Here is an 11,299-nt window from a genome sequence, read left to right as displayed (position 1 = left end):
AAAAATAGATTCGTATGAACTTGTTTACAGTCCATAAACGGAAATGACGTATGCTCGGTAGTTTTTAGGGTTATGTGAAGTCTTCACTCGTGTTTTGTTTTTTTGTTTTTTTATTTTATAATTTTTCAAATTTTATTTTTCCATCATATTTTGCCGTTTTTAAATAATGAATTCAGCACAAACTAAAATACCGTGGAGGGAAACGCTGTACCACGTGAGACGAGTTCCGTTTTTCCCGCCAGTGTTTGTAATGGCATCGCGAGTGTACGGAAGCCGCCTCTAAAATGACAGCTATGTACATTTACGGTTCCGTGTGGTCTTTGTTCATTTAATCCAAATTTAATCTAGATTTTGCAAAATTATTCCAGCCCATTCCGCAACATCCCCGTCGGTTGGACTCTCGGACGTTCTACTCGGTGGAGACAAAAGGTAAATGTTCATCGCAACTGGACATGTATTGAGCTAAACGTAAGCACTCAAGTCAACGCTAAAAATTGCTGGACAGTGTTATATGCTGTTAAGGTGTACATGTATTTATTATTCTGCAAATTATTTAAAGAGTAAACAAAGATGCAAGTTTCCAGAGTATCCAAGATGCAATTTGTTGTTTAGTACAGCAGGGGGCAGTCTAATCCGTCTAATCCTTCATTGATGTAATTTGTAGACTGTACTGAATAGAATGAAAAATATTTGGATAATACAGTCCTCAAGCTTTGATAAACACACTAGAGAGAGAAAAAAAATACAAATAAAATTTTTAAAAAATCTAAAAACTACAATTACCACGATATGTTAATATTAATAATGATGTATTTTGAATTACTATTGTACAGGGTGGGGAAAACATCTGACAAACATCTTTTTAAGGTATCTGAGCTGAGCTAATAACCTCGAGATAATATTGGAAATGAAAGCCATCAGATCCTGAGAGGAGTAACGAGGGACGAGAGTCATTAGTCGTCCTCCTTCCCCTGTGTGACACCAAGCAATATGCTAACACAAATTAGCACGCACGGCTTTGTGTTGGTGAAGGGCCGCACAAAGGCGCTACACACACTGATATGTCATTAGCGAGCAGGTGGGGAGGCACAACATTGAGCTGTTGCCTCTCTCACCAAGTGATGAAGAGGTTTCCATGGCGACCAAGCTGCCTGGTGCCATCCCTTGTTTTGATTTTTTGGAGGTGGGGGGACGAGAAAGAGTGCAGGGGTTAAACGCAAAGGACAAGCACCACCAGGAGGAGGATCAGCTGGTGACATGAATGGGAATGTTCCTTTCGTGAAAATTAAATTCGTTCATCTATTTATGCACGTGATGACGTGCAGAGCATTTAAATGGTCTTCCATTAGATGGCATGAGGAAGTCAATTATTTCAATATACCTTGGCGATATTTTTGGTTGGCGACGTGCTGTGAGTTTTTTTCTAATGTAAATGCGCCTCGGGAAACATTTTGTTCTCGAGTCGACCTTTTCCGTTTTGTTGTCTGGCCTACAAATGGCACTGTTAATGCAGTATAAGCAACATGTGGTTGTTTTTTATTCGGACTCGATTTGCTCTTTGTTGGCATTTGAACCCCTCCCACTGAAATTGTAAAAGGATTATCTTTTTTGTGTGTGGGGGGGGGGGGTATCATGGTGAGCACTGGAGTGTGCCCAGTGTTGTGGGCCGGGGTCCTAATGAGATCACCGCAGCCCTCATGTGAGCAGCGACACCGCTGGTGGTCCGGCGCTGCCGTACACTGGGGACCGCAACGGCCCTTCGACTTCTCCACTGTGAAGAGCAAACTGCGTGAAAGGCCAAACAAGGGAGGGGTGGGCGTAAGGGGGTTGGGGGTGTTCACCCAAATCCTCTTAAAAAGACCTTTTGTCATTTATACAAGGATTCGTCATTCTTTTATCATTTAAGAACACTAAGAGCTTTTTTGATCACAATTAGGCCTTCTCTCACGAATGCCATTGATGTTTGACTTCTCAAAGTTTTTTTTAAAGATGTCTCCTCCATTTTCACCTTAATAACAAAGTGGACTGATTTATTGCCTGTTCTCAGCAGGAGAGTCCACACAAAAGATAACCTCAACGTCCTGCTGTTTTTAATAGTTCTTCAGGATGTGCTAAAAAAAAAAAATGGTGGCGCTATTTCTCTCAAATGAATATTTTAGTTCCTTTCTACAGTACAATCAAAAGTATATCCATGTGGCCTCTAGGGGGCGCTAAGGGGCCATCAGAGAGAATAAGCAGAAGGTCTTACCTCCGAGGCAGCCGTGTTTTATGGCTTGTAGATCCTTTTGTCTGCTTTCTCGCTGATCACTCATTCCTCTCTGAAGAGCTTTGGAAAAGAAGACCCCCCCCCCACCACCACCACCCCCCCTGCGCTCCTCTGTTCCCTCTTTATTGAATCCCGCCTCTGTATCATTTATCTCAGGGAGAAGAGGGGGGGGTATCTTCTTTTTCTGTTCTCCAGCTGGGTTTGTTGACACATTGGCAATCTTGGTCCTTTTTTTGGGGAGTTGGGGGGGGAGGTCGTGCTACAATCAACTAACCCCTTTGCTTTTCCCTGAACAGTAAAGCTGCCACAGCTGTGGACTGTTGCATAGCTTCTCAGAAGTGAGGGCTGGCTAAAGGTGGGAAGGGGGGGGGGGGGTCTGCTAAATATATTGCAGCCATTCACTTTTGTTCAACAGTTGACAGGTTTAAAGCATCTCACAGCGCCGCTTGAGGGAGACTGAAGAAGAGTTGATTCCATGTTAACGGCTTTCTAAATATGGCCTGAGAGGAATGAGTGTGCTGAGGAAACCAAAGTTCATCAGATGTTTGGACTTTCTGGGGATTGATTTATGGCGAGTCATCAAATTCACCCACTGTTGATTTGTCTTCAGTGTTACCTTGACTTGACTGGAATGATTCCACTTTGAGTGAAAATGGCAGATTTCCTCCTTTTTAGTCTTTAATTCTAGTTTGTTATTGTCTCAAGGTGCCAGCATGAACACGTCCAAGCCAAACAAGGATAAAAGTTCCCCGCGGCCTGCTGTCGTGAGAACAACACGCAGTTCCAGAGGTGCTGAGTCTGGGGACTCTGGACTGGGCCAGTATGGGAAACAGCGTAAGAAGCAGTCTGACTCAGCCCTGGCCCAAGACCTCTGTCAGATGAGCGTAAGCGGGCAGGGAGGCCCGACTTCCAGGTGGGAAAACATCAGAACCAGATGATGACATCTGGGAAAATATCCAATGCATCTTCTCTTGTCTTGTCCAGTGAAGAAAAGAAATTAGGTCAAGCTCAGAATGTGACCAAATCTGGTGGCGGTCTGGCCTCTGTGGCCCGCCTCATAAAGCTGGGTCGCTGTAAGAACGTAGTGGTGGTGACCGGAGCTGGAATCAGCACCGCCAGCGGAATTCCCGACTTCAGGTTGGTCTTCTGATCCCGTCTTGATTTGAGCGCCCATCCTCAACTGGCTACTGCCTTCCATCAGAACTCCAGGGACGGGCCTTTACGCCAACTTGGAGGCATACAATGTCCCTTACCCGGAAGCCATTTTCAACGTGGACTACTTCTCCAACGACCCGCAGCCTTTCTTCTCCTTGGCCAAGGTGCTCTATCCCGGCAGCCACAGACCCAATTACATCCACTACTTCATCCGCATGCTGCACCACAAAGGCCTGCTTCTCCGCTTGTACACGCAGAACATCGACGGCCTGGAGAAACGTGAGTGACACACGGGAAGATACAGTCGGGCTTCTCGCCAGAAGGTCTTAAAAGTGACATTTCTTTTGAACAGCATCCAACGTTTTTAAAATTGATATCACTGACCTTCTTGTCTTCAGTGTGTGGCATCCCAGATGAGAAACTGGTAGAAGCCCATGGCAGTTTTGCCACCGCTTCCTGTCACCTGTGCTACACATCGTATCCGGCAGAGGAAGCAAAGGTGCCCTCGACCTTTTGACCCTCGTGAAGACCAGCCCGGTTTTAACATTTGTTTTTCCCAGCGAGCCATCATGAACGGCGACATCCCCACGTGCACGTTCTGCGCCGCCACGGTCAAGCCGGACGTGGTCTTCTTCGGCGAGGACCTTCCTCAGAAGTACTTCCTCCACACCAAAGACTTCCCCAAAGCCGACCTGCTCATCATCATGGGGACCTCGCTGCAGGTGCTCAGCAACGCCCGCCGACCTCTCACCTTCCAGTGTTACTGAATTCCCAAAAATTTTTAGATCGAGCCTTTTGCCAGCTTGGTAAACACGGTGCGCTCCACGGTGCCGCGCCTCCTCCTCAATCGTCACGCCGTGGGCCCCTTCCTGAGGGTCCCAATGCGCAGAGGGGACCACACGGAACTGGGTGACCTCGAGAACACGGTGCGGAGGTTTGCCGAAATGTTGGGCTGGAACGACGACATCGTGGAGCTGATGAAGAGTCACGAACAAGAGGTTGGCTCTCAAAGCATGCAGGGGTGCCTGCATCCATTTTTAGGGACCCAAAACAGAAATCAATCAAATGAATCTTTCCCAGCAGCACGTCCCAACATTGGTCAGTAGCAGAAGCGAAACCGGTGGCAGCGACTGCGACGAGTCGGACTCCGAAACGGACAGCAAGTGCTCGGCCTCCTCCTGCCCGAGAAACTGATGGCGGGAAGCTTGGACACAAACATACGGTTATTCTTGACGGACGCTCTGTGGGATGTACAAATCACAAAATGTGACAAAAATCCAGTCAACATTTTAACACAGTATAAAGACTATTTTAAGCAATATTTAATAAAGCCTGTTGAGCAATAAGCCCAAACTGACAACTTGTATTTTTTTTTTTTTTTTTATTAAACCTGCTTTTGTTTGTGAACTTTTACTAGATAAATAAATAAAGTGAGGTTTACAGCATGTAAAAGTGTGCAAAAAGAACACATTCTCCTCAGGAAAAAAAAAAAAAAAGAACATACCAAATTGAGGTGTTTGACAATCAATATAAATTGAAAACATTTATGGGGGTGGTTCACCACCAATAAAGTCAACTGGATGAAAGGAATGTTAAGAACAGAATTGTAGGCCTGTTGTACCGTCATTTGGATTTAGAAATTACAGTGGGACCTTGATTTGAGTTTATACTTTCCCTGATCAGACGCATCAATCAATGTATCAATTAAAATAGCGATGAACAATGAATTGAATTCCAATCTCAAAAATAAATTAACATTCTCGCAATCACAATAACAAAACCAACAAAGTCAGTGATGTGGTTTCGGTCACAATTCTGAAGAGCAGATGAACATTTTTGGATTTGAGCCAGTTTGGCCAACATTGTGAACAGTGCAAAGTTGGGTCTTCAATTTAATTAAAAAATAATAATAAATAACTTGCATTAAACTGTGGGAACTCTATAAGTCAAGGTACCACTGTATTTTTAATAATGAAACAAAAATGGTATTTTCTTTACAGTAACACCGAGCACATCACTTTCAGTTTCGAAAACGATTCACAGCGACACTTCCCGAGTTTTAAATATTCAAACAGGTCTGTCCTGCTCGACTTCATGTTTTAATTTAGGCCTATGTGTGAATACAACATAAAAAGATGGAGAATAAGTACTACAAAGTACAAATGAAGGAATGATGGCCATTCAATCAACTATGATTTGACTTGGAAATGAAAAATAAAACGAAAAGGTGCAACAGTGAGGTCTCTTCACCGTCACGAGGGGACAAAGTCCTCCTGAATGGAGACCCACGCGCCATTTTAGCTGTCACACACTGCGGGGGCTGGATCCTCTGCATTTGCTTCCTCCATGGAATGATTGATCAATAAAAGTTTTCGAGGAACTTTGAAACTCTGGTGTGCTTTCGCTCGAACTGAATTGGGTTAATTTAATGGACGTCGAGCATGCTGGCATGCGAACGTTCTCGGTATATTAGTAGAATTTTTTTTTTTTTTAATATGTACAAACAAAAAAAGTGAAGCGAAAAACAAAAAACGTCTCGATAGACGATGTGTATTCTTGTGCTTGGCTATGATTGGAGACAATAAATAAATTTAGGATATATGTAGGACAACGTACCCCTAAAGAGGAATCCACCTACCATGAGGTGGTCTGATAGATCCAGCCCTGGAAGCGTGACACAGCTTTTTTTTTTTTTTCTTTTCCTCCGGGCTCAGTCCCTGCCCGCCCCAACATGTTCTAATCAGAGTCAGATCCAGCATCGTCTCCAGGCGGAGCACGCAGGGTTTCCTCCAGTGGCGCTAACGTCCCGTCCGGTTTGACTCCCATGGGACGGATGACGCTCTGCCTGCACGCAAAAACATGGCCGACATGAGTTGGAACCTGTACTTTGACAATTTATGAGATGGAAGTGAAGACAATACCTAGCTCTTGGTTTAAAAGACAAATCGATCAAATGTGAGATCATTTTACTTTCCCAACTCTGTCATGGACACTTGTCCAGACAACCCCTCACCCGCTCTCCTTCTCCTCTCCAGTGGCAGTTTAATTACAGGATCAGCACTGGGGCTAATCTCCTCAAAGCCATGACTGCTCCTTCATCCTAATCCAATTATACAGTACCTTCTGTGTGTGTGTGTGTGCGCATGTCGCCACTCCCTCTAAGATGACTACGCTCACAATTGTTGATGCCAAGACTTAACTTTTTAGTCTGATCACACCCTGAACTGGGCCCAGCCAATTGCAAGACAAAAACTGTTCACACAAGAGCTAATTAAAAAAAAAAAAAAAAAAAAAAAAAAAAATGGAGAACAGGTGTCAAGATCAAAACCTAAGAGCCAGTCCCAGTGGGATTATTTTTTCTTTAATTTAAAGTAAATAAAAACAACAACAACTATTGGAGTATATCTTACAGCTCAATAACGTCAACAATTCCCAAAGTCACTGGTCAAATGTCAGGAGAAGAACCGTGCAGCATCATCTCGCCCAATTAAAAACAAGACACAAATTCACAAAAGGCGTGCAGGTGGAGTATGTGCTAATTGGAGGACCGGTTAAGCAGTTAGTCGAGGACATTCTTTCAGGGTTGATTCATCCCCCTTAGAGTCTGTGTGTTCTGGAGTCGAAAGAAAGACGAAGCGGTTCTTGGAAAGGAATTTTCCTCCTCGGCCGCACGTGCCTCATTACGCATCAGCCTTTTGCCACAATGGCCGAGCCGGTGCATTTGTTTCGCCTCGCGCGAATAAAGTCTGGACAGTTGCATCGGTTATTAAAAACATGAATAGAAACCTGCGCGACAGGTCTGCTCCGTTAACCAATTAGGTGCAGAGCCTAATTAATAGAGCCCTAATAACCGGGTCCATCTCAGCTCCCCCCCCCCCCCGTCTAATTGACCCGGAGGAGATTCTTGCCGGGACGACTCGGTTGGCGGGGAGAGACGAGACGGGCGTTGGGATGCGAGCGCGGCAAAGGTCAGCGCTGAGGTGCTTGTTAAAATGTTAGTCAAGCCTGTCAACACCTTTAGACGGCAAACACCTCAAATACGCCTCCGAACTTGCACTGGATGACAAACCGGAATTAAAATGAAAAAAGTGACTTGCGATGAGAAATAATGAAACTAATTATAACCCTGGTGAGCATCTGACCGCTCTTCTCGTTTTCTATTCCACTCTTTGCCCTGTTCAATAAATAACTGGTGGTTGCCGTGGTTACCTTGACAACTTGTCCAGCATGTTGACAAGCTTCTGGGCTTCGTACTCCTTCTGTTCCTCGGTCATCTCCTCCATGGGGTTGGGCATGGGTTCTTCCACATGACCGGTGATGGGGTTGATGCTAGGAAGGTGATTTTTTTATGAAATATGCAAAAGCCACATGACCCCCTCCTCCACTTACAAAGGTTTGGCAGTTTTGTACTCTTCGGTGTCGGAGTCTTCGTCGGGCGAGTACTCGGTCTCCCCCCTCCCTCCTCCCAGCAGGCCTCGTGCCATCAGGAGTCCCGCCGCGTTGCCGTAGCCCGTGTACTTCAACAGGTTGTCCACTAAACATCACACGCCCAACACAAGTTTCACTCATCAACACGGAATTGGGTGAACATAAAAAACCAACGACGGAAAATCGGCCATGATCCTAAACTCTGATAAATTGATTTTGCCGAATGAGCCTTGACGAGGCAGCGCCTGGAAATTTACTCTGGCATGCTTGCCCTCTGTCCTTACCGCTCTCTTTACACAAAACAAAGAGAAACTCTGCGGCCGCCTGCTTGACTGCCATCTCCACGTGCGTCATCAGGCGCACCAGTTTGTTCCTGGTGGTGGTTCCGACCTCCGGCCTGATCTTCACATCCGTGAGTGGGGGAAGCACCTGTGGAGTGGACAAACCAGATGAAGATTGACGAGAAAGGTGTTGTTGTGGCTTTTGCAGTACCTGAGCTTTGATATATCTGCGGATCTCTCTGTGGTGTCTGGAGCCTTCAGTCAGCAGGCTGAGCACAGGAGTAAGACCCTCCTTGTAGTTGGAGCCCTGACACATATACGCATCGTTAGCCGTGCACGCTAACGCTAAAAGTAACATCCGTCAAGCTAGCGCACATTAGCCGCCGCCATTGCTGCAAACTTTTACCTTGTCTATCCGTTTCTCCATAAAGTCCAGTAAGACCTGTATGGCGTCCATGTTTTTGCCACCATATTCCTCCAGGCCTCCCCGTACGGGCAGGTCGATTAAGACGTCCAGGCAGGACACGGGCAGGTTGTTGAGCAGGTTGACGGCGTGGCTAAGAGTTACAACAAACAACAAGTCAGTTGCTTGCATTTTTAACATTGTGGACTGATTATAATAAAAAATATAAGCTGTAATGGTAAAACGTCAAAATATGTGTGCACAAAAAAGCTTGAGTCCCCCACCTGTGTGCTTCCTCTGTTTTCTCCTCTGTCTCAGTTCTTAACATCAGCACATGGCGCAAGATGGCAGCAATGATTCTGTACTGGTGGTCACCTTCCTAAAAAATAATAAAAAAACAAAAAACACATGAATTTTAAAAATTCAGACACTGTTTGGCTTGTTACCAGACAAACAGATCTTGTCCAATATGATAACGATATGGTGACAATAAAGAATTTATTTCTTTAGCTGCATTTAGTCTTGTGATGATACAATGAATTTCCTTGCGGACCTCTAGATGTTATTGCAGGGCGTGTACACGAGTGTGAGACGGGCGTCTCCCAGATGACTTTTGGCAACAGGTAGGGAACACACCCCGCCCTGGTTGCCAGCTAGGTGCAGGGCACTTGCAGACCCGCCAAAGGACGAATGGAGAACATTTGGCTGGCAACCAGTCCAGGGTGTAGTCCAGCACAAAGTCAGCCAGGATAAACTCCAGGAGAACCGTGAGCCTAATCCCCACCTTAAGCCCTTGCCACCTGTTACGAGACCATCCTGACCAACTTTGAGGTCAATCGGCAACACCAAGCACTCACCTTGCCGTCGGCATTGCACACAGTGAGGTTGAACAGGGCTTTGAGAGCTTCCATCGCTCTGTCGTTGTCCTCAGCGGGCAGGGGCAGGGACTGCGGGTCCGGCCGGGCCGCCTCGTAGGTGCCGTCCCACCTCACGTCCAGGGTGTGCTCCAACACCTCGGCCAGGAGCTTCACCACCTGCCTCTCCCTCCGCAGCTCCACCCGCAGATCCGAGCGCAGTGCCGACAGCAGGAAGAGGAGGCGAAGTGTGAACAGGCCCACCTCGTGGTGCCACGCGGCGGCCGTGCGCAGGCTGGCGCACAGGCCGTGGGCCAGCTTCACGTCCACGCTCACTTGCTGAGCCGCCGCGCTGTTGTACACCACGTTGCACAGGCACTTCAGGGCCTCCACCACCACCACCCTCTCCTCCTCGGCCACCGGCGCGCTCGGCTGCGGGGGCTCCTGGCCGTCGCCCGCCGTCTCCCCGCCGCTCAATTGGGCCATCCTGGCCAGAGTCAGCATGCCGTCACGGGTGGCGACTGGTGCCAGGACGCACTTGTCGCGGGAGAGGATGCGGAGGGTCTCCAGACATGTCTTCTGACAGCTGAGCGGCACTTGCATCCCCAGTACGATCAGCACACTCTGGCACAGCTTCTGTAACGGCAACGTGGAATAAAGATCTGAGATGTCCAATTCAAGTCTTGGGCTGGACGATTTTAAAATGATTAAATAAATATTATGAATACAAATCCTCAATATTGTGATTGCAATTTATTATGCAATGATATTTTTTTCAAGGTTCTCTTTTCATGTTTTTCAATAAATGAATGTGGGAAAATAAATGTTTTGGGGCTAACCTATAATGAACCAAGAAAAATGAGTACATTATAAATCAAATTACAATAATGAAAATAATTTTATGACTATCACGGCAGCGCGTTTCCAGAAATTGATTCCTGGACTGCACTTTTGAAAGACTGAACTTATCTCTGCAGAACATAAAAATAAAGTCAACTCTAACGTTACAGTTTACCAGCTGGAATGGGGTCCAGTTCAGCCGCCGCCCTTATAAGGGTACTCTGGCGGATGATGGATGCAATACAATGATGGCGTTTGCTTACACTGCGCAGTGTTTCCTCCTTCTGGTCAAAAGTGAAGGTGTGGCTGTTCTGAGAAAAAAAAAAAAAAAAAAAAGGTAAAGCTCATTGTAGATAATCGACATACCAACTGCACAATAGAAGGGAATGTTGCATGAAACCACTAAATGTTGCTTAATGACTCCACAAACTACAAAAAGACGTTGTTTATGATAGTGTGTGCTTGACGTGCAATGTTAGCGTCAGAACAAAAGCAGAACATGGACATTAAACATCACAAGGCTTTACTTGTGTCTTTAGGAGGCTCATCGGGATTACTTGCTTGCTTAAAAGGCAATCCGCTTAATTAGCAAGTCTGCTAGCTGACGCTCTTGCTACATTTGTTTTTAGCGGAGGTAGAAAACAAACAATAAATGAGTACTACTTACCTCTCGATTAAACTCCCGGAGAAGCTCCTCAATGTCCACGTCGTTAGCACTTTCGAGCTGCGACAACACATTATTTAAGTCCATGGCGGCTGTTAGAGAAACACTACACGGCTGCTTGAGTGTCTTTTGAGCGGCTAGCTAGCTAGCTGTCAGGCTAGCTTGATGCGTTTAAGTGTCGGTTCACCGGTACGGAAATTTTAACACTGTTTCTGTCTGGGTGTCTTTTGCGGTGTGTTTACAAACCGCTTCCAGCGACGGAATTTTTCGTTGTTCTGATAGCTAACGTATTTTGCTTTGAAAATGAAACAATAGACTTTACTTTGAAGTATGTAATTTGTTTTAAAGAAATTACACAAAATTTTATGAGTACACGCTTCAATTTGTAGCCATGTATTATTTTATAAT

The 11,299-nt window shown here is 45.8% G+C and overlaps 2 protein-coding genes across 5 annotated transcripts; one reads left to right on the top strand and one right to left on the bottom strand.

Moving 5' to 3' along the window:
• Positions 1-44: 44 nt before the first annotated feature.
• Positions 45-4,774, top strand: LOC148396997 (NAD-dependent protein deacetylase sirtuin-3). 4 transcript variants are annotated; one of them, XM_088378976.1, is made up of 10 exons: positions 1,874-2,465; positions 2,563-2,621; positions 2,682-2,837; positions 2,972-3,179; positions 3,251-3,403; positions 3,468-3,700; positions 3,820-3,920; positions 3,982-4,143; positions 4,207-4,419; positions 4,502-4,774. In XM_088378976.1, exons 4-10 carry the CDS (start codon positions 2,980-2,982, stop codon positions 4,613-4,615), a joined length of 1,176 nt encoding a protein of 391 aa, XP_088235102.1. In that variant the 5' UTR covers positions 1,874-2,465; positions 2,563-2,621; positions 2,682-2,837; positions 2,972-2,979; the 3' UTR covers positions 4,616-4,774. The 4 variants fall into 4 exon arrangements, with proteins under 4 accessions (XP_088235101.1, XP_088235102.1, XP_088235100.1 ...); XM_088378974.1 differs by having other exon boundaries at positions 1,874-2,621; XM_088378978.1 differs by having other exon boundaries at positions 1,876-2,621; positions 4,505-4,774.
• ric8b (RIC8 guanine nucleotide exchange factor B) lies at positions 4,722-11,088 on the bottom strand. The gene is made up of 10 exons (XM_088378970.1): positions 10,895-11,088; positions 10,491-10,538; positions 9,391-10,023; positions 8,818-8,912; positions 8,537-8,687; positions 8,342-8,437; positions 8,134-8,278; positions 7,811-7,955; positions 7,631-7,750; positions 4,722-6,266 (listed from the first exon to the last, which is right to left on the bottom strand). Exons 1-10 carry the CDS (start codon positions 10,976-10,978, stop codon positions 6,158-6,160), a joined length of 1,626 nt encoding a protein of 541 aa, XP_088235096.1. The 5' UTR covers positions 10,979-11,088; the 3' UTR covers positions 4,722-6,157.
• Between the last annotated feature and the right edge of the window lie 211 nt (positions 11,089-11,299).

This window comes from Syngnathus floridae, chromosome 6 (genome assembly GCF_059516105.1).
Source record: "Syngnathus floridae isolate MCC-2025c chromosome 6, RoL_Sflo_1.0, whole genome shotgun sequence".
NCBI lineage: Eukaryota > Metazoa > Chordata > Actinopteri > Syngnathiformes > Syngnathidae > Syngnathus > Syngnathus floridae.
This window is presented reverse-complemented; position numbering and strand designations above follow the sequence as displayed.

Excerpts from the sequence above, each read along its gene's own strand:
- LOC148396997 (XM_088378975.1), top strand. The coding sequence starts at position 2,980 with ATGAACACGTCCAAGCCAAACAAGGATAAAAGTTCCCCGCGGCCTGCT. Across the intron at positions 3,404-3,467 it reads AGCGGAATTCCCGACTTCAG|AACTCCAGGGACGGGCCTTT; the intron begins GTTGGTCTTCTG and ends GCCTTCCATCAG. Across the intron at positions 4,144-4,206 it reads TCATGGGGACCTCGCTGCAG|ATCGAGCCTTTTGCCAGCTT; the intron begins GTGCTCAGCAAC and ends AAAAATTTTTAG.
- ric8b (XM_088378970.1), bottom strand. The coding sequence starts at position 10,978 with ATGGACTTAAATAATGTGTTGTCGCAGCTCGAAAGTGCTAACGACGTG. Across the intron at positions 10,539-10,894 it reads TCCGGGAGTTTAATCGAGAG|AACAGCCACACCTTCACTTT; the intron begins GTAAGTAGTACT and ends TTTTTTTCTCAG. Across the intron at positions 6,267-7,630 it reads ATGCTGGACAAGTTGTCAAG|GCAGAGCGTCATCCGTCCCA; the intron begins GTAACCACGGCA and ends TTTTGCGTGCAG.